The sequence below is a fragment of the Limanda limanda genome, chromosome 15, assembly GCF_963576545.1.
Source record: "Limanda limanda chromosome 15, fLimLim1.1, whole genome shotgun sequence".
Lineage (NCBI taxonomy): Eukaryota > Metazoa > Chordata > Actinopteri > Pleuronectiformes > Pleuronectidae > Limanda > Limanda limanda.
In genome coordinates this window covers 16,326,677-16,347,038 of record NC_083650.1, presented here as the reverse complement: position 1 = coordinate 16,347,038, position 20,362 = coordinate 16,326,677, and the positions used below count along the sequence as shown (strand labels likewise).

Genomic DNA, 20,362 nt, shown 5'->3' with positions numbered 1-20,362 from the left:
AAACAGGAGCCCCAAATGCTCACCAAGTGGAAATTGGTGTGGTAATTTTACTGACTGCACCAATAAATAACAATATCTGATGAAGACGACAGGGTTTTAAAGTGGGTTCAGCTTTATAACCTGTCTTTGAGAGGAAATGGCTTTAAAAAATGTTTGCACTTTATTTAGCTGATATGGTGCTAATATTACACACATTCTTTAATCAATTTGCATTTCATAAAATAAACCACATAAAAGATCTAAGGCCTGTATATAATTATTTACACCGTGTACAGAGTGAGGCATAGCAACTTATATAAGCCTGAAGACATCAGAGCAGATTAATAGCCATACCTAAACCTGTTATTATTTTGTATTTGATTGCCTCTCTGGCTGAATGGGGACATGACAACACAACAGCAGGAGCAGTACTGCAATGTTAACATGTGATTAATATATGTAAATTAACCCTTTTTCATTTACTATTGTCTGCAATGCAAACGCAGATACAATGTTCAGATTTCTCGCATTACCATTCATATTTTTATATATATATATTGGTGAATGGATAAGGGGCATAGAAAAAAAGATCATGACGGCCTTTGATGACACAAGCTCAGCAGCAAACAACTTGAAACTTGTCAGTTAAAAATTCTGTTTGAATGTTGTATTTATTTATTTTGAGGTCCTCTGATACTGTGTTTTTAAGGATCACCCCTGTTCCACCTACAGAGGCCATGAAGTAATTAATGGTAATTCGAAGTGTAGGGATAAGCAGTATAAAAACTTCTTTACACTAAAGTCAATTTTATCTGTATAGTCAAATGTATCTGTTTATTTAATTGTATAATGTATATCATTTTTAGAATTTCTATTTTTATGCCTTTTTCCTTAAGTCTATTGTGTGTGTGAAACATTACAGACATTATATTTATGAATTGAAAGGGCTTCATATTTATATCCATGTTATATTCTAGGCTGTATATCTTTCAGGTAATTGAACAGCTATGCTTATGTTTTCAAGATTGGAATGTTGTTTTTAGTGATTCATGAAACCTCCTGTCAGGAGTCAAGGAAATCCATCAGTATTAGTTTATTTGTTTCTTTTCTTGTGTTACTGTATGTGGATAGATAACATAAAATAACATAATATCTCATGTACAGTTTTGATAGTGTGAGATAAATTTTAATTATTTTTACAAATTGCATTATCCACAAATGTATATTGTAAAAATGAAAATCTACTTTTGTTATTTTCTGAATAGATTAGATGCTGAACGTCACCACATACGTCATTAACACAAGCCTCTTCCTGGATCACTAGACACAAGCTTCGAAGCCTCCACACGGAAGATACATCTCTTGGCTTCCATATCTCTGTGTAGTGTAACAAACCCCTGGCGCTTCTTCTGTTTGTTGTTTTCTGACCCCGAATACTTCTCCACACTATTTCAAACACGACAGTTTTACGACAGCTCACGTTGGTTTCCAGCTGTGTTGTTGTCAGCGGAAGCGGCAGTGAAGCTAACACGGGGAAGCTGCAGTTTATCGGCCAAAGATCAGCGTGTTGATGCGGAGCCGTCGTTCCAATCATATATGTGATGATAGAACGGTTCTATAGAGAAGGTCTGAGGCGATTATAAATGCGATTTAAGAGAGAGAATCTGACTGTATCACAATTTCCAGTGGGGAACTCTGGGAAGAAGAAGGAGTCGGTGTCGCTGGAGTAATGTCGGCCAAAGTAAACGCAAGTAAGAGCAAAGACTGCGGCGAAGTTATCAAAAACTACCACAAGCAGGCGTTTGAAAACATCTCGAAGGCTCTGCGGATCGACGAGGATGACACAGGTTCGTGTTGCTGTCAGCTGATGATGATGATGATGATGTGGAGTGGAGCCGCTCGATATTTACATATGTAACATGTCCCCTGTGAGAACAGGTGAGAAGGAGGAGGCAGTGCAGTGGTACAAGAAAGGGATCGCCGAGCTAGAGAAGGGGATCGCTGTGGAGATCACGCTACAAGGTAACTAGCTAACAAACACCCAGATGTTTGTGTTGTTTTAGTCACATGACCCCACCCAGAGGGAAGGGAAATACAAAATCAGACCCCCTGTTTGTCTTGGCGTTCACCTCTCGACGTCACTGAGCTCAATTTGACAAATTCTCCTGTTCATAATCGCTCATAATGCTGTTAATTGTAATACTGGAGATAGCCTTCTGCTTAGATAAATGTAGATCTGGAAAAGAGCTTCAGAACAACATGAGATCCATTTCTCTGTGACCTACATTAAAGGACATGTGACCAGTCATTGTCACAGACCCCGCTGCAAAAAGTTCAGTCTCTCTGTATCGACTGTATCTCCCTTAATTATGATCCGAGACATACAACTTATATTCCATCAGTTTTTCACGTGACTGAATCAGCCTAATGTCATTAAGATCTGTGACATTTTGACCTAAGAGTGTGATGATTTGACACAGACGGACCCTTTAGCCTTACTCTCCTCTCCTTGTTCTATTAGCAGGAGATCAGTATGACCGGGCAAAGAGACTACAAGATAAAATGGTCAACAATCTGACCATGGCAAACGACAGGCTCGCTCTGTTAGGTGAGTGGCATCTTGGCTTTGTTCAGTTCTGAAGTCGAGTTAATATAATAATGGTCGTGTTACACAGGCCGAGGCAGGATGCTGGGGATCAATACTGTTCTTGTTTCACAGAGGCAACGCTGGCGTCTAAATGGAGATATGAACCCAAGAAGCCCTCTAATCACGTGCTTCAACAGCCAAAGCCTGTTCCTAAAAGCCAGCCCGGAGTGTCCACTAACACCAGGCCCTCCGCTGCTGTCAGACCCCCGGCTAGATCCACTGACACAAAGGTGACTTGAAACATTACATTTAGATTGTCAATGTGTTATTTTACTTCATAGTCAAGTGGCATTCTCCTCTATTACCACTTTTAGCTCCAGAAATCTTTTAAGGGTTGACGAGACTTTCAACGTTTTGGTGTCCACTGAGAGTTGTGTACTTGTTCCAGTCCCACGTACATGCCCACAGTTCCATTCATACTTGAATAAGGGGCCACGTCGGTCTGGCGTTCCATACATACACAACTGATCCCACATTCCATTCCTGTAGGTGAATGTATTGTACTTGGAGCATGCGCAGTCGAAACGTACACTCAATGCCGTTCCACATTTTTTGGCTGCACCGATGTAGGTCATAGGGGTCCATGTATACTCTAGCAGACGTGGGTAGATGACGACCTGTCACAGGGACAATATTGGACCCCAGTGGACTGGCAGACACAACAACTAGGAATTCACCTCTTTTTCTATGATGTTTTCTCTACAGGGAAGTAGCCATTTTTATAACAGCGTGCAAATGTCACACTAAACAAGCTCCCCAAACACTATCGCGCAGGTGCACCATTGGCTCGGCACCGCCCGAGGTGATTGTGACCGATCAAATACATTCAATTAATCCCTTTCTTTTCCCCATAGTATACTAATATTGGGTGCATCAGCCAGACCACCTGCTGGTGATGTCACTGTGCTGTGAGGATATGTCTGTGCTATGTGGGACTAGTTATTTGAAGTTGTAAGCCTCTGATGTGTTTATTTTTTATCTTTTCCTGTCAAGGTGACCCCACGGCCGGGGAGAGCTCAAAATGGAAAACCCACGGCCGCGAAACAGCCACCAAAAAGGGATTTGAAAAACTTTAAGAACGTGGACAGCAAACTGGCCAGCTTGATTCTCAATGAAATTGTCGACCGGTATTTAGAAGCACCGCCATTAGAGCTGTTGTACATTTTGCTGTACATTGACGTGTGAATAAGAACAAACAGTTAAAGTGGTTTTCTTCTGCTCGTTGCAGCGGAGCGTCTGTATCCTTCGAAGACATCGCGGGACAGGATCTGGCCAAGCAAGCGCTCCAAGAGATCGTCATCCTACCTGCCTTAAGACCAGAGGTGATTACCTACAGACATTTTGTCTCTGATAACTTATTCATGTTCAGATATCAATGTAATACCTTTTCTCATACCATTTGCCATTCAGCTCTTTACTGGCCTGAGATCTCCAGCACGTGGTTTGCTTGTATTTGGCCCACCTGGAAATGGGAAAACCATGTTGGTAAGTTGGGCTTTTTTCATTTGCTTTTTCATTTGCATTTATCAGTTGATAAACTTACTTTAGTGTTTTCAATCGAATAAAAGCCTTTACTTCCTCTTTCAAGGCCAAAGCAGTCGCGGCTGAGTCAAAAGCCACATTCTTCAACATCAGCGCTGCCACTTTGACCTCTAAATATGTAAGAAAGCATTTTGTTCAAGCTTTTTCTTCTGGAGAAGGTCCCAAGGCTACATTAAACTTATTGGTATTGTTGTTTTTTTGAACTTCCCTGTCATTCTCATCACAGGTGGGAGAAGGCGAGAAGCTTGTTCGGGCACTTTTTGCAGTTGCCAGAGAATTACAGCCCTCAGTCATCTTTATTGGTTTGTATCACTATATTTATAGAGTAGATATGCCCCTAATAGTAAATTGTATCCCCCAAATTTCAACTTATGAATAAACCTCAACTTGTTTTTCTTGAATTTGACCCTCAGATGAAGTGGACAGCTTGCTTTGTGAGCGGCGGGAGGGAGAACACGATGCCTCTCGTCGATTAAAGACCGAGTTCCTCATTGAGTTTGACGGGGTAAGAGCAGCCTCTGACATTTGATCATGAACCCTCTTCAAAGTGCGGGTGTCAAGTTATCTCAGACAGCACTCATGTTATTTTCACAACTGTACCTCTTGGTTGTAGGTGCAGTCAGGAGGGGATGATAGGGTTCTTGTAATGGGAGCAACCAACAGACCTCAGGAGCTTGATGAAGCAGTGCTACGGTATATTATGCAATCTTACATATATAGTTTCAATATTAATGCAGTTATTATTTGGTATGTTTGGGACAAGGTCTCCACAGTTTTTTATTTTATTTGTCTGCAGGCGATTTGCAAAGAGGATCTATGTGGCACTGCCAGATGAACAGGTATTTACTGTCACAGTTCATAAACTGATTTTTTGTCACTTTTCAAATAATGTTTTTATTTTTTCACTTCATTAAGTCATATGTTTTAACTCTCTCTCCTCCAGACAAGATTGACGCTGCTGAAAAATCTTTTGGGAAAGCATGGGAATCCTCTGAGCCAAAATGAGCTGTCCTTGCTTTCAAAGTGAGTTTAATATTTAAATACCATGCGGGTCTTACAAAGTCATTTTATTTTGCTTTGCATTAATTCCTGGACATTTTACTTGATAGAAAAACTGCAGGGTACTCAGGCAGTGATCTGACGTCATTAGCTAAAGACGCCGCTCTTGGGCCGATTAGAGGTAGGACCCCTTTGTCACATCACTGTATTGATCCCTTACTCATACCCTGTCCTCCTTTATGGGCTTGATGTCTTTGATTTTCATGTGAAATTTCTCTCTCAGAGTTGGGACCAGACCAAGTCCGATGTATGGCTGCGAACGAGGTGAGATAATGTTGATAAAGTACACGCAATACTACAGTTATATTCTTGACGCTCATTTACCTTGAGAAGAAACAGTATTTTTCTGTATAGGTAATCTCTTGTGTATTCACAGGTGCGAAACATCAAGATAAAAGACTTTGAGGATTCCCTCAAGCGCATCAAACCAAGTGTTAGCCCAAGCACTCTTAACATGTATATTGAATGGAACAAAGATTTTGGCGACACAACAGCTTTTTGAACTTTATAGTTCATTGGCCCCTATAAAAAAAATTTAAAAAGTGCTTGATTTCAATGTTTTGCTATGTTTACAAAACATAGATAAAATTACAAATTGTATTGAAAAAATCTTTCTATGTACAATGTATAAATAATGACATTTATGACATTTGGAAGCAATGTGGGTAAATTTCCTGTTTTATGGAAAAGCTTTGCTAATAAGGTTCTTTTGAGTTTCTTTAGTGTATTCTATTACTCCTCAAACACTGAACTCGAACCTTGAAAGTGAATTTATTTATTCTTAAGAATGTCCTGCAAAATTACAAATTACCTTTCTCTCGCCTCAAGGGGGCAGAAACTTTCTGTAAATCATAACATAACCACACCAATTAAAGATCATTTTCCATTAGGTACCTGGTGTAATGACATGTTGATAGTATTAATCACCAAGTGCTCTGTGTACTTATTATACACATGGAAGAGTGACTATGATTGATGCTTTTGTATAATAAGAGGGTTTTTTTTCTTTTCATTTGCACTTATTGTTTGAAGTTATGAAGTCTGAACTTGTATTTGAAAATAGGAATGAATAACTGTTTCCCAACACAATAATTAAATTCATAGGGACTTTTAGATTAAATGTAATGACCTCCCACTTTCCTAACACTTCAATAAACACATCCATCAAAGTGTCTGCATTTCTTCTTCGATGACGTGATGATTTTTTAAAATCCTATACCGACTTTAGAGTCCTACACAAAAAGCAAACACGTCACACACCTCCCTCATTGGTGAGTCATGTCATCCACGACACACAAAAAAAGTCTTCTTGTGCTGATCCCTCAATGACTGCATGTCTTTCTATTCGTGACATATTGGAAGGGATCGTTAGTTTTGGGTCGTGCCATAGAAAAGCTCTGTGAGAATATCCTCAATGTGTTTTGATAGAGAGAAAGGTAAACCTCGGGACTCTTTCAGGTGCAATACGGTTCTCTTCACTCCTGGAGGTAGATGGTGCTACAGTTCAGCTTTTGCATTTAGTGTTCTTTCTCTGTGGCTTTGTGTTGAAGATATTTTGCCTGCAACCACAAATATGTGGAATGCAGTAAATTACTATTAATGAAAATGAAGGCCACGCCCTGCTGTATTGTATGATCGTCAGGTTAAATGGTGGGTTGGATTTGGATTTTGCAGTTTGATGAAAGTCCTCATAGTTATGTAACGATGAGTTCCTACACGTGTCCCAAGTATTGCAGATCCCTCACCACAAGTGTGGGACAATTCAAGGCATTTTGCTATAATCATAAGTTCCTACAAGTGTCACAAGTATTACAGATCCCTAATCACAAGAGTGGGACATTTCTATGCATTTGCCTCAATGATAAGTGCCTAGAAGTATCCGGCTCATTCTGATTGGTCGGGACATTTCTTGGCATTTTGCTACTATGATAAGTGCCTAGAAATCTCCCAAGTATTGCACTTCCTTAACCACTAGTGTGGGACATTTCTAGGCATTTTGCTTTAATGTAAAATGCCTACAAGTGTCCAACGTATTGTACTTCCCTTACACCGAGAGAGGGACATGTCTAGGCATTTTGCCTCAATGATAGGTGCCTAGAAGGGTCAGGCTCATTATGATTGGTCGGGACATTGCTAGGCATTTTTGCTATAATGTTAAGTGCCTACAAGTGTCCCACGTATTGTACACCCCTAACAAAAAGTGTGGGACAATTCAAAGCATTTTGCTATAATGATAAGTTCCTACAAGTGTCCCAAGTATTGCAGATCCCTAACTACAGGAGTGGAACATTTCTGGGTATTTTGCTTTAATGTAAAGGGCCAATAAGTGTCCCACGTATTATACCTCCCTAACCACAAGTGTGGGACAATTCAGGCATTTTGCTATAATGACAAGTAAGTTTTCATGTACACGTAGGTGCTGCTGAGAAAACGTTACAAATGAGCAGTTCAATGATGTAAAACTGTGGTCAAGGCTGGAGACGTGGGGGTACGTGGCCATTCAAGCTTAGTAAATGCTTGTGGTCACTCACAGATCTTTTTTTTCATTGCACTAAAAAATCCCACCTCTCTCCCAAAGGCCCTTCCTATGGTCAGCTGGTGGTGCAGCCTCTGGTTTATGTGGCCCAGCAGCTGCATCATCTGATCCTGCAGATGTTTACAGACTCTCCACATGCAAATATATTCTGCAATTAAAGTTTTTCAAGCCTAAAGTTTTATTTGAAGTTATCATGAGAAGAAGACTTTAAAAAAAAGGCTTCTACATGCAAAACGGTCTCACTCTCAGAGCTGCAACCACACCTAGAACTACTCTCTTTGCCCCAGGGGAGAGATGTTGGCTGGAGTGTGTTTTTGAGCTTGTCATGACTGAAGAGCTTCTTTCATGACGCCTGGCAGGAATGAAGAGTGTTACGGGGTAGGGGTTTAGTCATCACCTTTTTTTCCCTGTTTACTCTTCTCTGAGAGCATCCTGCATAGTAAACAAATGGTCTTTATGACACAGTTTAGTCATGTTATTTTCCCACCAGTCAACTTTCATATATTTGTACTCAGCGAGCACACACATCTAATAAGGCCCATCAGTCCCCATACGAAACCACATTCAAACTCACTGTATCTGGATTTTTATTTAGATCCGTCCCGAATTGCAAAATTGCACACACTCCTTACTTTGAGTCACATAAACCTGTCTGACCGTTTTCATCAAGATCCATGAATTATTCTCTAAAAAATCCACAAAAATGCTGTTGCAATGTTGAACAAAGTGGACAAATATTCCTGGATCTGTCCCCTGTCCTAGAGCTGCACTAAAATGGAATAGGATCTTCCTCGGGTCGTGGGAATCAGTTGAGTAGTTTTTGTATGATTCTGCCAACAAACAAACAGATGAAAAACATAATCTCCTTGCTGGAGGTAATAATATCTACAGGTGGTTAAACCAGAGATCTTACAAGTAATTTAAATTTGAAATGCATGACTGTATGAGCATGAGGTGCCTTTTTTTGTATTTTATGTGCCTGACAGAAGACAGAGCATTCCTCGTAGATGATTGACAGCTCCCCTGTTTGGTTGCGTGTCAGACTCCTTCACCTCCACAGTGGCTCATTGATGCTTCGACCACTGCATCCACTCGAGGGAAAACAGAATAGGTCGTCAATGTGATACCTTCAGTGAAACAGCCCACCCTGTCGGCACTCGAATAATAACACAGTGAGGACCTCTCAGCGACTGAGCAAACAGTCTGAGAGTGTTTCTTCTAGTGGTCCATAATGAAAACAACATGTGGATGAGAGGGTTTTGTTAAACTGAGTGCGTTCACGTAACTGCTGATAGAAGTGCAGGGATTATTCTCTGAGTCTGTGGAGGTCTTATATATAAGCCAGACATAATTTGCCACTTGTTGAGCCTTACATTAGTGCATCAGATGCTAAAAGATGGAAAGAGTGCACTGACTGTGCAGCGTTGCTTTGCGGAGTGGCTCCCTGCTGAAGTATTTCTAAGAAAAGCCTGATTGTAAATTGTTGAGCTGCTGGAGAGGGATTTCTTTCAAAATTTGGGATATGGCCTTTTTATCACCCTTGGTCTAAAGATGTGGGCTGCGGACTTACACAGTGGAAAGCCTTCAGGGCCGAGGAGTTTCCACTCTCCAGCACTGGCTGCTACTGTTCCACCGGCCTGCACACCCAATACATAAGTTCATTTACTATGGGAGTGTTATCTTTCTCTCTCATGGGAGGCAAGAAGCCAAGTCTAATCTTATATCCTATTGCAACATCTGTCTTTTATGAGCAAATATATTTTTCTTTCTCGCTGTTTATTTATGGTGTGTGTATCATTGGTTGTGTGACAGTAAAAATAAATGGGGTGTTGATATTTAGATATCCACATACGTGAACATGGGCATGTCAACTTCAGCTATATTAGCAGTGGAGAATGGCTGTTGAGATCATGTCAAGTTTATGATCTTAAAGGATTAAAAGGAATAGATCAATGTTTTTGATTACAAGTTTATGACCTTTTTTTATTGCTATTTGTCTGTTTGTTTGTCAAAAACGACAAAATAGACTTTCTTGAAACAAAAATTCCAGGAATGTTCATATCATTATCTTTGACATTGCAAGATCTTTCGACATAGGACTAATTCTTGGATCTTACAGCTTGATTGAATTTAAGGGGACCATTGGTCCATGGCGGAGGTATCCAAGAGTTCGATGGTTATGATGCCATTCTAGAGTAGCATTACGCCAATAAACACAGGGAAACATCCTGCACCTCTTATTCTAATTGCTTACTAATGAACAGGTTATATCCTAAAAAAGTTTAAAATCTTACAGTGTGTGGTCTGATGTGTTTGCAGTGTTTGTGCTGAGCTAAACTAACACACTGTACAAGTACTGGGCTGTGCAGATATGAAAGTGTTCTTTCAATCTTTTCGTTCAACTTTATTTTCCAAAATATCAAACAAATCCTTTAACTAACTGTCTTATTCTAAATAGGCCTCATCGTATTTCTGAGGAAGTTAGCATATTCCCTGATGATTATTCAAATTGTAGCTCTATAAATACAGACACTTCCTCTCCACAACATTACAATATTTTTAATATGAATGATGGTCATATATGAAATGAGTGAGCAATGGGAATTGTTTCACAAAGTGTTAAAGGAGGTGTTTTTGCTGTCTATTTGTATTCATGGAAAGAGTTTACTGCCTGTCTGACTGCCTGTCTGTAAAGTTTTCCCTTCAGAGAGATGCGTCTGTGGAAAGGTCAGTAATAGCCGGTCTCACAACCTCACCATCTAATTTTGGAAGCCAACACCTTTTTCACAAGGTGTAGACGAGAAACAACTCGACTAAAAGCAACATTTTTAAAAAACAACGTTGCAGCATGTGTGTAGATGATTGATCCTCAGAAGGAGAGGATTGTTTGAGCCCTTAGGGGTTAGAGGTTTACCCACAAAAAAGCAGCTTTATCTTGTGTCTGCGTGCATTGGAGTGAACCAAATTAAGCTCATATATTTTCCACTCCCACTGCAGCCTGTGGCCACAACGCTGTAAACAGGGGTGGACAGAGGAGAGCGAAACCCTGTTGTGCCCGCACATGACCTGCAAAGCCATTAATCTCAGTAACCGTCTTCTGAATCAGGAGGCCAAACCCTTGTCTTTGAACTCATGGAAACAGTGCAGATGTACTAGACTTGACATCAGTAAATGCAATGCCAACACATCTTTAGAAAGGTTTGTTTCCTGTCTCACGTCTTGATGGCCCTCTAGACAAAATAACAGACAGCATTACCATAAAACATAATAATAATAATAATGAATCTATTAAATGGAGGAGGACAGGGATTTTCTTCCTTTGAGTTTGATAAATACCAACCTCAGATGATTCTTAGGATACATATTGAACTTGGACGTGTCGGGACATGGGTCTGACACAGGGAGGGGTCGGAAAGGTGATGCTGAGGGGAACGATGCTCTGTCAGGGTGACCCGCAGGCTGCCCCGCGGTGCATTCCTTCAAACCGTGTGCATCCAAACCTCTTGATGAAAAGTGAAAGTGCAGCGAGGACTGAGTTTTTTCACAAGAATAATGCTCCATCTGTCATTCTGCTTTCCCACTCAACTTGTCCTCCCCTATGTTTCTCTTAGTTGGCCTTCCCTCCGGTCATTCATGTGAGGACAGGTGGTTGAGCCCCTCCTCTGACCCAGGTCAGGTTCACTGTGAAGACAACCACCCGTTCTCAACTCACGCTCTCTGGTGAGTGTGAACTCTGCCCTTGGAGTCCAGTATTAAATCTAATATTTAAGGAAAGGTGATCTAAAGATTATCATATTATATAATTATGTTGTTATAGGTAATGGTTATCATGTGATAGTCCCTTGACAAATGTCTTTAAGTGTCTATAAATGTATGATTTAGTGAAATCACATAGAAAGGACCCCAAAGGTAAGATCACTATTAAATGTACAGTATTTCAGACACTTATATCATAAATATCAGACCCCTAAACATGCCTTAAATTCCTTGATCTGACCCCTGATCAGGATCTGCACCACAATTGAATGTTTTCTTCCTTAACCCATTTGTCATCCTTCCACCAAGGAACGATAAATACTGACAAACGCAGATGCAAACATAACCTCCTTGGCGGAGGTCAAATAAAGCGGAGGCTAACAGAAATATTATCATCACAGGTATTCATTTATAAATCAAAAGTATTGGACCAATTGAAATGTTGACCTGATGACCGTGCTAGATGAAAAGACAGAGAGAACGGTCATTAGAATCAATCCTGTAGAAATCATTCAACTATCCTTTAGATGTGAAGACATTTCACTGAAAACCATAAAAATCTAATTTATGATGCCATTAGAAGAAAAATCAACAGCATGGTCAATAAGATTCATCCTTCAGTAACCATGAATGGCTGTATAAAACTCAGTATAAATCAATAGTCAACAGTAGTGGACTGAAAGCTGAACCTGTTCACAGCACACGTGTTGACACATAGAAAGACTATCAGTCAGCAAAACACTTAGAAAATAATAATATCTTCAAACAGGGTCGTAAAACACACACAGCTGCTTTTATCCAATCACTCTTTTGTATGTGGTGGAGTGGGTTTGTGCAAAGTTGAAAGCAATTAAACGTAGGTCTTTTGAATATGATTTTCTTTGGCAGTTATTGAGAGAGCTAAGCACACACTTAAAACACACATTCCTGCCTTGCTAATAGCAATAGACCTGAAAGGACTGAAGCGGTTTGCAGAGTCACAGGTTTTGCAGATCTGAACATGTAGGCGTGCACTCGCCTCCCTCAGCGATTTGAATAAAACACACTGTAAACAGGGACCTTAAAGTGAGAGGTGGCCTATAATACTGTTCTTACAGCATAAGATCACACATTGTTGCTCATTTTTGGAGAACATCAAATTCTTTATCAAAGACGTCCTGCTGGAATGAGCCTACGGAGAGTTTTAGTTTCATCAGCATGTTTCAAAGCTGACGGTCTTGGTCACAGGGCCAGAAACAGGCCGGGAGCTCTTTCATCTTTCTGTCCGACAGCTTTGCTTTACTTTTCTTCTGGTTGTGACCCTCATGTTTCACTTTGTCTCTCTGCACTAACTTGAAGTAAATAAGGTCAAATTCCACAGCATCTATCGACTAATATGACGGTGGCTTGTCTATCTCAGGAATTGTTCATCTTATCGTCTTCACACTTGTGTATTGTTACGAGTCCAAGGAGGTGCAGTGTACTGAATAAACTTTAAATAAACAGGCTACTAGTGTTCTATAGCAGCAGCAGCTTGAACTTGAAATTTTTGCTTCAGGTTCAGGTTTCTGTAGATTGAGTTCAACAGTCAGTCTTTATTTGCCGCAGCTCAATAACTACAGGTTCCTTAAACAGTGTCAGAGAGAAAACTGCAAACAGCATCACCACAAGTCAACAGCCCACTCCATACAGGCAGGTTTAGAATGGGAGCTGCACTAGTCTTTATTATTTTGGCAACACTGATTTGAAGAACTTGTATAATGTTGCACTTGCTTTTACTAGGAATGTCTGCCATATGAGAAAGTCTTACTGCTGGATCAAACTGTGATGTGGTCTCTGGGCCTGTTGCTTAGGAGTAGACCTTGACCTGTATCACATGACCTGTAAACCAGAAATCTCCTCCTCCACAGCACAGGGTCTTGAAGTTTGTGCTTGGGGAAAAGGGACGAGAAGGTGGAGTCACTCCGAGAATGTTTACACAGCGATTTTCTAAGAAACCTGATGAAATGCATCCAATTTGCCAAAAAAGAAAACTTGAGCTTACACATACAGTACTACAGATAACACTGGTGAGAAACCTTCGCAGGAGTCACAGCACAAAGCTGCCATGTGAAAAACAACCTCACATGGAACAGGAAGAAAACTTGAGCCACTGTAAACAACTGCAGTGATTATTACATGTGTCAGATGGTGATCTTCAGATATCATAGGGTAGCACAGCAGCAAGAGTTTGAACGTCTAATGTGCACCATTTCAGCATCCTGTGAAAATCACTGTATAATTAGACAAGAGAGAGAATTAACCTCTGCAAAATGCTAAGTGCTACTGTACCGATTACTGGCATCATACTGCATAGTCATTGAAACTTGGAGGCCATAGAGTTAGTTAAAACAGCATTTAAAAGAATAAGAGATGGAATGTTGGTCACAAATGTGGCTGATTTCTGTTATTATGAAGATATTCAGAACATTGAAATCACTGTGACGGAGTGAATGGGGTCATGTGTAGTGATGAACACATTGAGTCTTTCAATCTTTCAATTCATTGTTTGGCTGCCTGACCCCCGACTTTAACATTTTGGTCTCACTCTCACTGATTTCATGTCATCGCTTTTCACTCTATTCTACACGACTCCAAACAGATGGTAATGTTATGCTCAGTAAGTGGCTGAAATTCAGTTATTACAGGAGTAGGAAGCTTGAGGAGCTTAATCTTTATTTGCAACCAAGCTCAGGCTATTAGCATGCTGCGATCCAGTGGCAGATAGGGTGAAGGGGGTAAAGCATCAAATGTATTTTGAAAAATGTTCCTTGTTCAAGTTCCCGAAAATAACAAACTGTCAAATTTATTGTTAGTAAGTGACTAGTTAATAGTCTATCGTTTCCTATAGTTAATAGTACTATAGAAAAAAAAATTGTACTGGACATGGGCACGTCAGGGGCGAATCAGATTTCAACTGGGGCCAGTTCCCCCCTGGCCGTTACCTGTGGATCCACCCCTGCTGCTAGCACTCTAACATGTGCAGCGCTGGGAGAAAGGATGAGATAAGGTAACTTAATGTGATCAAATTAATAACGGGTGTGAATAATATTAGGAGTCGTTATTTATGGGACACATGCCATCGACCTCAAAGGATGAGCATATTTATTGCACCCTTATGCTCCATTCATCACTCAACATTTTTTGACAGCTCCGATCTTTATGTCTTGTTACTGTCCTGATAAATGAGAGGCACATTTTAACTGAAAACAGTCAGTAATGAGAGATAACTGGATAAGCTTTAATCGATAGCGAAGGACACAATATCCTTTTGATCTAAGGCCTCAGCTGTTCTATCAAACACACACACTGTTAACATACAATACTATGCAGCTGGTATTTTAAGTGGAAGTCCAGATCTGGCCAGGTGTTGTACAGCTGGGTGTTGAACGCTTGAGTGAGTCACTATACGGACTGTCTGGTATGTTGTCCAGGTGGTCAGGAAAGTGTCTCTAAGTGAGGCCAGGCCTCAGAAGGATGAACCTTCACACAGAGAAGGGATCTGGAGAAAAGAGCTGAAAAGGCTTTAAAGGACTTGTTTACCTCTGGGCATCTGTCCGTCACTGTGCATCATGTGATTATATTACCCATCTATGCACCTGCAATGTGTATATTTTTGAACATACTTTATCAACCTGATCAAGTACATACTTTTTTAGGAATGAAAAGTAATCTGATAACATAAAATACACCATTTGTATCAGCTTTCAAAGTGAGTCTTTTCAAGTCTAATGCTGCATGAAATCTATATGTATGATAATGGTAGTATTACACTCTTTGTGTAAAAACTTGAATCAACTTGTTCTGTACTGGGGTGAATTCTTCTCGTATCTGTATATGTCACTGTAATGCCCTGTTTTCTACTCAGGGATCAGCAGAACTTTGTGAAATGAAGGGACAAATGTACATTGAATTTTCCATGATTTGATGCTCTGATTTAAATTTGCTAAAACATGTATTGTAGGCCAAACACTGTATAAGTTTCACATTTTGATAAATATTATTATTTGCTTTTGTGCCAGGAGTTGGATGAGAATATAAATGACTCTTGCCTGTACTGTTCATTAGAAGCTAGCTTAGCTTGAAATAAAAGATGTAAACAAGGAGAAACAGCTTGCATGGGTTTCTCAGAAGATTATAAAAAAAATTCACTTATCAGCACATTTTAAATTCAGAAACTAGCACATTATAACTCATTTACCACAAAAAGGAAATTTTGTCTGAGAGCAGAAACCTTGTAACTATTAATGGGGTGGTTAAGTTGGTCTGGTCGAGTTCAATCCCATTTGATAGTATTCTACATAAACATTTAGAAGTACATCTGAAACTCACTTGTTGATAACTAAAGGCTTTAGAGGGGTCTTGAAGGGGCTACATTCACCCAGCGGGCAGCAGGTCAATGTGAAGTTGTCTTCTTGCTTCTTAATTAGGCCCAAACAGGCATCTGCCATTGGTCATCAAGAGAAGCTAGATTATCATCTTTAGGGAAAACAAGTTCTTACTGAGGGAGAGGATAACCTCCTGTCACACACGGGTCACCTCACCGGCCCTGATGGAGCATTAAGACCTCTATGTGGTTTAAGGGGTCACACTTTTTTAAGCAGATTTCAGATGCTTATTTGATGTGTGTGACAGTTTCAAGCTTGTTTACTCCTTTCCACCATCGGCAGAGACGCCTTCATGTTACAAGAGGTGGACTTCACTGGAGATGTCCGGAGGGATACATGTCAGTTTGTCAGACCAGGCAGCTGCAGCTCCTCAGAGGAGCTACATGGAGGTCACTTATCTGCTCCATCCACAGGGGGCCCGAGGCCGGGATCCAAGGTCCAGTGGCGGAGCACAAACCCTTTCACCCAGACCAAGGAGGCTGGAGCGTCGAGCTCTCCAAACTATCTCCAATGTTACAGACAGTGATTCAGTGCTACCCCTGACACAAAACAAATTCAGTGGAAGCAAAAATGACTTCAGACATTTGACAAGGTACAAAGGGCATACATTCAACCAACCTCTGCCATCAAATGGGGTTGTGTTTACTGTGTTCATGTGCTGAGTCCATATGAACGCTCTACTTTTGTGGTATTCAAGACCTTGGATCTTGGAATTTCCTGAAAGCTCTGAGTTCTCGGGTTGTGACGTCTTTGCCGATGTTTTACCGCAGAAGTTGGATTTTTAGAAAAGGATGATAAGTTAATATAGTGTAATTTTAGTCGTGAGGGGTTTGTAATTTGATGAAACATCTGAGGAAAATGTTGATACAGCAGCCTCATCTTTTCCCTCTGTCATTATACCTTTGTATCGCGTTACCCGCCTGTTAGCTTGCTAAATTGCCTCTGTGGCACCCATGTGGCCGTTGCCTAGCAGCGCTTGTTCTCACAGCGTAACCCCCTCAACGGCAAATGTATACTGTGCACACCACTTTTGATGTCATAACTCACAAACTTGCCTATTCCATATGAAGGCAGCATTACATAACCACATCCATATTTTCGCAAAGTATCTCCTCATGTCAGGACCGATGAGCAGGCCCCTTCAGGAAAGGCTTGAGTTCAGCCCTAAATGAGACCCATTACATAAGTTACCTGCTTACACAAACAGACTCTGGAAGAGAAACTGCAAATTGGACCCAGCGCCCAAATAAATGTTTGCATGTGGTTCAGAGCCAAAGATCTTGAGCCACAAAACCAGTCTGCATAGCTCGACACGGAGCCTGTGTCCGCTTGATTTTAAATGCATACTGAACTATTCATCTTTTTTCCTATGGGGTTTATTTTAAGTTGTTATTCAGAAAGTAGTTCACACAACAGTACAGCTGCTTTTTCTTGAATATAATAGTCGCAGATAAGACCAATGATGTAAATTGCTCCTGAGCAATTTCATAAAACTCAATTGGACAGAAAATCTAAAGCTCTTTATTAACATGCAGTTGCTTTCAAATCGTTATATTTTATGCAGCAATCTCTGTGGCTGCTGTTTCAAGGTATGGAAGTGCTTTGGTGCAAGAGAGATGAGGAGAAACAGTCCGGTCTTTGTGCCTGTGGTAAAGTCACTGCATGAACTGTGGGCTTCACAAACTAAAACCTGAGAGCTGCACCATAAATCTGTGCAGCCGAGTTACCACACTGTCCAGGTCTTACCTAAAATATTATGTTTAATATCCATCTCATATCTCATCCATCACTTTCCTGTTGAGTTCTTCTGTTTAGCGACAGTGAATTCATCGCGTCTGTGAACTGATATTATCCCTCAGAGATTCAAACCCTTGGAGATGGAGGTGTGAACACGTTGTAGGCAAGCAGAGGTGGTTTATAGGGTTTTCTTGCTGGGCCTTTGCCATGTTCACCTGTAGGCCAGCTGCATGTGAAATTAGCGGTCCTGTTTTTGCAAATAAACAAAGTTAATGGCCTTATTGTTGCATTATCCACCGGCCATTTTAGGTACAACCTATAAAAGGCCAGATTCTGACAAACCTACTTCGTCAGATTTCCTCTAGAGATCTCTACTTTTTTAAGATTTAGCATCTATAAATAGCGGTGAACTACAAGGGCGTATGGCAAAATGCATGCACTTCAACTAAAAATCATGCAGAGATCGACCCAAAAAAACGACAGGCGAGCCATTTACCTCCGTACTGCATGGAGCCTTCATACAAGTGGTCCCTGTGACTCTCGCTTAGTGACAGGGAGAGAGAAAGTGTGTAGGCCTTTTTTAAGCTGATCCTGTGTTGGTCTCTTGACCTGGAGTATGTCCTCTGTGAAGAGAGGCTTTGTTGCCCTCAGACAGCTCGCAGCCTTTAACACACACCTCCATAATAGTATCTGTGTCTGTGAGTTTCCATTTGGAAAATTGTGAGCTTTTACCCTCACATCCTCGGTTGCACTAAACAGAGAGAGAGACAGAGAGGGGGTGAGAGAGAGAGAGAGAGTAATCATCATAAGCCTAATGATACAGTGGCCTTCTGTGACCAAGCTTCACACACACATCCACACACACACGTGCTAAAGCACACAGGCGAGAGTTGAACTAATCTCGATGTCTTAATGTGCTGGCACCTGAGCATTGTACAGTGTTGCAGGACTCAATTTTGCAAACCTCATATAGTGCAAACTTGGGTTAGGCCGCTTTCTCATCAAATCAGAGCATAAATGTGTGGATGAAGCGTAGGGTCCTGCCTTCACACACGTCTCCTTTCTGCTGTCAACAGTCACACGTTTATTTTTGCTGTCTTAAGCACCTGCTGAATGCACGTTTTTCCTTGGCCTTCGACCAGTTAGCTTAGCCGCAGTGTAATCTCAGCAGCAGCTGTCCAAGAAAATGCACGAAAAGCGCCACTCGCTACCTCGCTACTACTTCCCTTGGGATGACGGCATGCCAAGATCATGCCACAGTAATGTAATGACTGCATTAGAAAAAGTAAAACTTGTAATGTAATTATCAGCCATCCGATATAGACTTACCACAAGCTACGAGCTTGTGAAACAATATCATATGCTCCTGTAGAAGCCACAAGTTAATTGGATATCAATTTCAGTTTCATTCCCAATATTGAGGAGAGGTACTCCACTACCCACAATCCTCAGGTGTAATAATGAGGTCTTTAATTGTTGGAGTTCACTGTTACCATGGAAATGTTAACCATCACCGTGAGAGTCATGTCACCGACAATTGGCAATGATTGTTACCGTTACTCCACTTGCTTTACAACATATAAAAAACCTTATATACATATATATATACAATACATAAACTACAATGTATAGCCACATTATGTTAACAGTAAGGTTAAATTCTTCTAGAAGCGCTGGAAGTCATGGGAAAGGGAGTATTTGCAATGCCTTATAGGATGCTTACTTCCTTCTATCTTCAAATAATTATGTATACAATCATTTACCTTTTCTGTTTTCCAATTTGTTTTGCTCGATTCCTCTCGTTGCTGGTTGGCCTGGATCCAGGGTTTAAAACTTTTGCCTGTATAGTACAAACAGACAAACTTTCTGAAATGTCGAAGGATAAAATGAATGGGAAATTTACTCCCGGAACCAGACCCCTCTAAAGGTGGGTGGTCACTGTCACACTATTGACCACGAGTGGCTTCGCTGTACATTGAGGTTTCTGCATGATGCCTCCCACAACCATTATCAGATTATCCACTTTAACCATAGGACTCATACCACAGAGGAACCAGAAAGGCTCTGTCACTGCGGGCTGCCCGCATGGGGCCAACTGTAGAGCTAAAGCTGTGTTATGTGGCGTCTCTGGGTGATGGCGGGGGTGAGCGATGACTGGGTTCAGTGTTCGCTGCTGGACGGGTGACAGTTGAGGTCAGAGGTTCACTTTTCCCTCAGCTTCGTCTCTCTCCATCTCTCCTCGAACTGGCTTTCAGAGGCTGAATGAGGAGGACTCAGAGGCTGAAGCTGGCAGCAGAAGCGACCCTTCCCTCCACATCCTGAGGGCCAGCGGAGCTCCTCAGCGTCGGCCAGAGGAGGGAAACAAGGTGCACACTGTGATCTAAACACAGAGTGAGTGGGGGGTGGTTCAGGTTACCCCTTTGGTAGGTGTGCCACAGAGAAGCTCACTGTGAGTAGGAGAAGGCTGAATGAAGGGGAGATGTTGTGCAAGCGTATCTACACAGAACAAAAGGATTTTATTTGTATAATTACATCAATATGTGTTCCCATAATTCCCATGACTCAGCCTTTTTTTGTTATGACTGTTTTTACATTAAATCATATGGGACAATCTCAGAGACCCGCATGTTCTCACACTGACATCAGCACTCAGTGAATCTGACACTGTGCACATTAGCTCACACTCGTGTAATTATACCC

The 20,362-nt window shown here is 41.0% G+C and overlaps 1 protein-coding gene across 1 annotated transcript; it reads left to right on the top strand.

The window, feature by feature from the left end:
- Nucleotides 1-1,493: 1,493 nt before the first annotated feature.
- spast (spastin) lies at nucleotides 1,494-6,396 on the top strand. The gene is made up of 16 exons (XM_061087122.1): nucleotides 1,494-1,826; nucleotides 1,918-2,001; nucleotides 2,501-2,587; nucleotides 2,699-2,856; nucleotides 3,620-3,753; nucleotides 3,855-3,948; nucleotides 4,037-4,111; nucleotides 4,215-4,286; nucleotides 4,395-4,470; nucleotides 4,582-4,673; nucleotides 4,782-4,861; nucleotides 4,965-5,007; nucleotides 5,112-5,191; nucleotides 5,278-5,348; nucleotides 5,451-5,491; nucleotides 5,604-6,396. Exons 1-16 carry the CDS (start codon nucleotides 1,709-1,711, stop codon nucleotides 5,727-5,729), a joined length of 1,431 nt encoding a protein of 476 aa, XP_060943105.1. The 5' UTR covers nucleotides 1,494-1,708; the 3' UTR covers nucleotides 5,730-6,396.
- The last annotated feature ends 13,966 nt before the right edge of the window (nucleotides 6,397-20,362 follow it).

Bases quoted from the DNA above. Each gene is read 5' to 3' on its own strand.
- spast (XM_061087122.1), top strand. From the start codon at position 1,709: ATGTCGGCCAAAGTAAACGCAAGTAAGAGCAAAGACTGCGGCGAAGTT. The intron at 4,112-4,214 runs GTAAGTTGGGCT...TCCTCTTTCAAG, and splicing joins GAAATGGGAAAACCATGTTG to GCCAAAGCAGTCGCGGCTGA. The intron at 4,674-4,781 runs GTAAGAGCAGCC...TCTTGGTTGTAG, and splicing joins TCCTCATTGAGTTTGACGGG to GTGCAGTCAGGAGGGGATGA.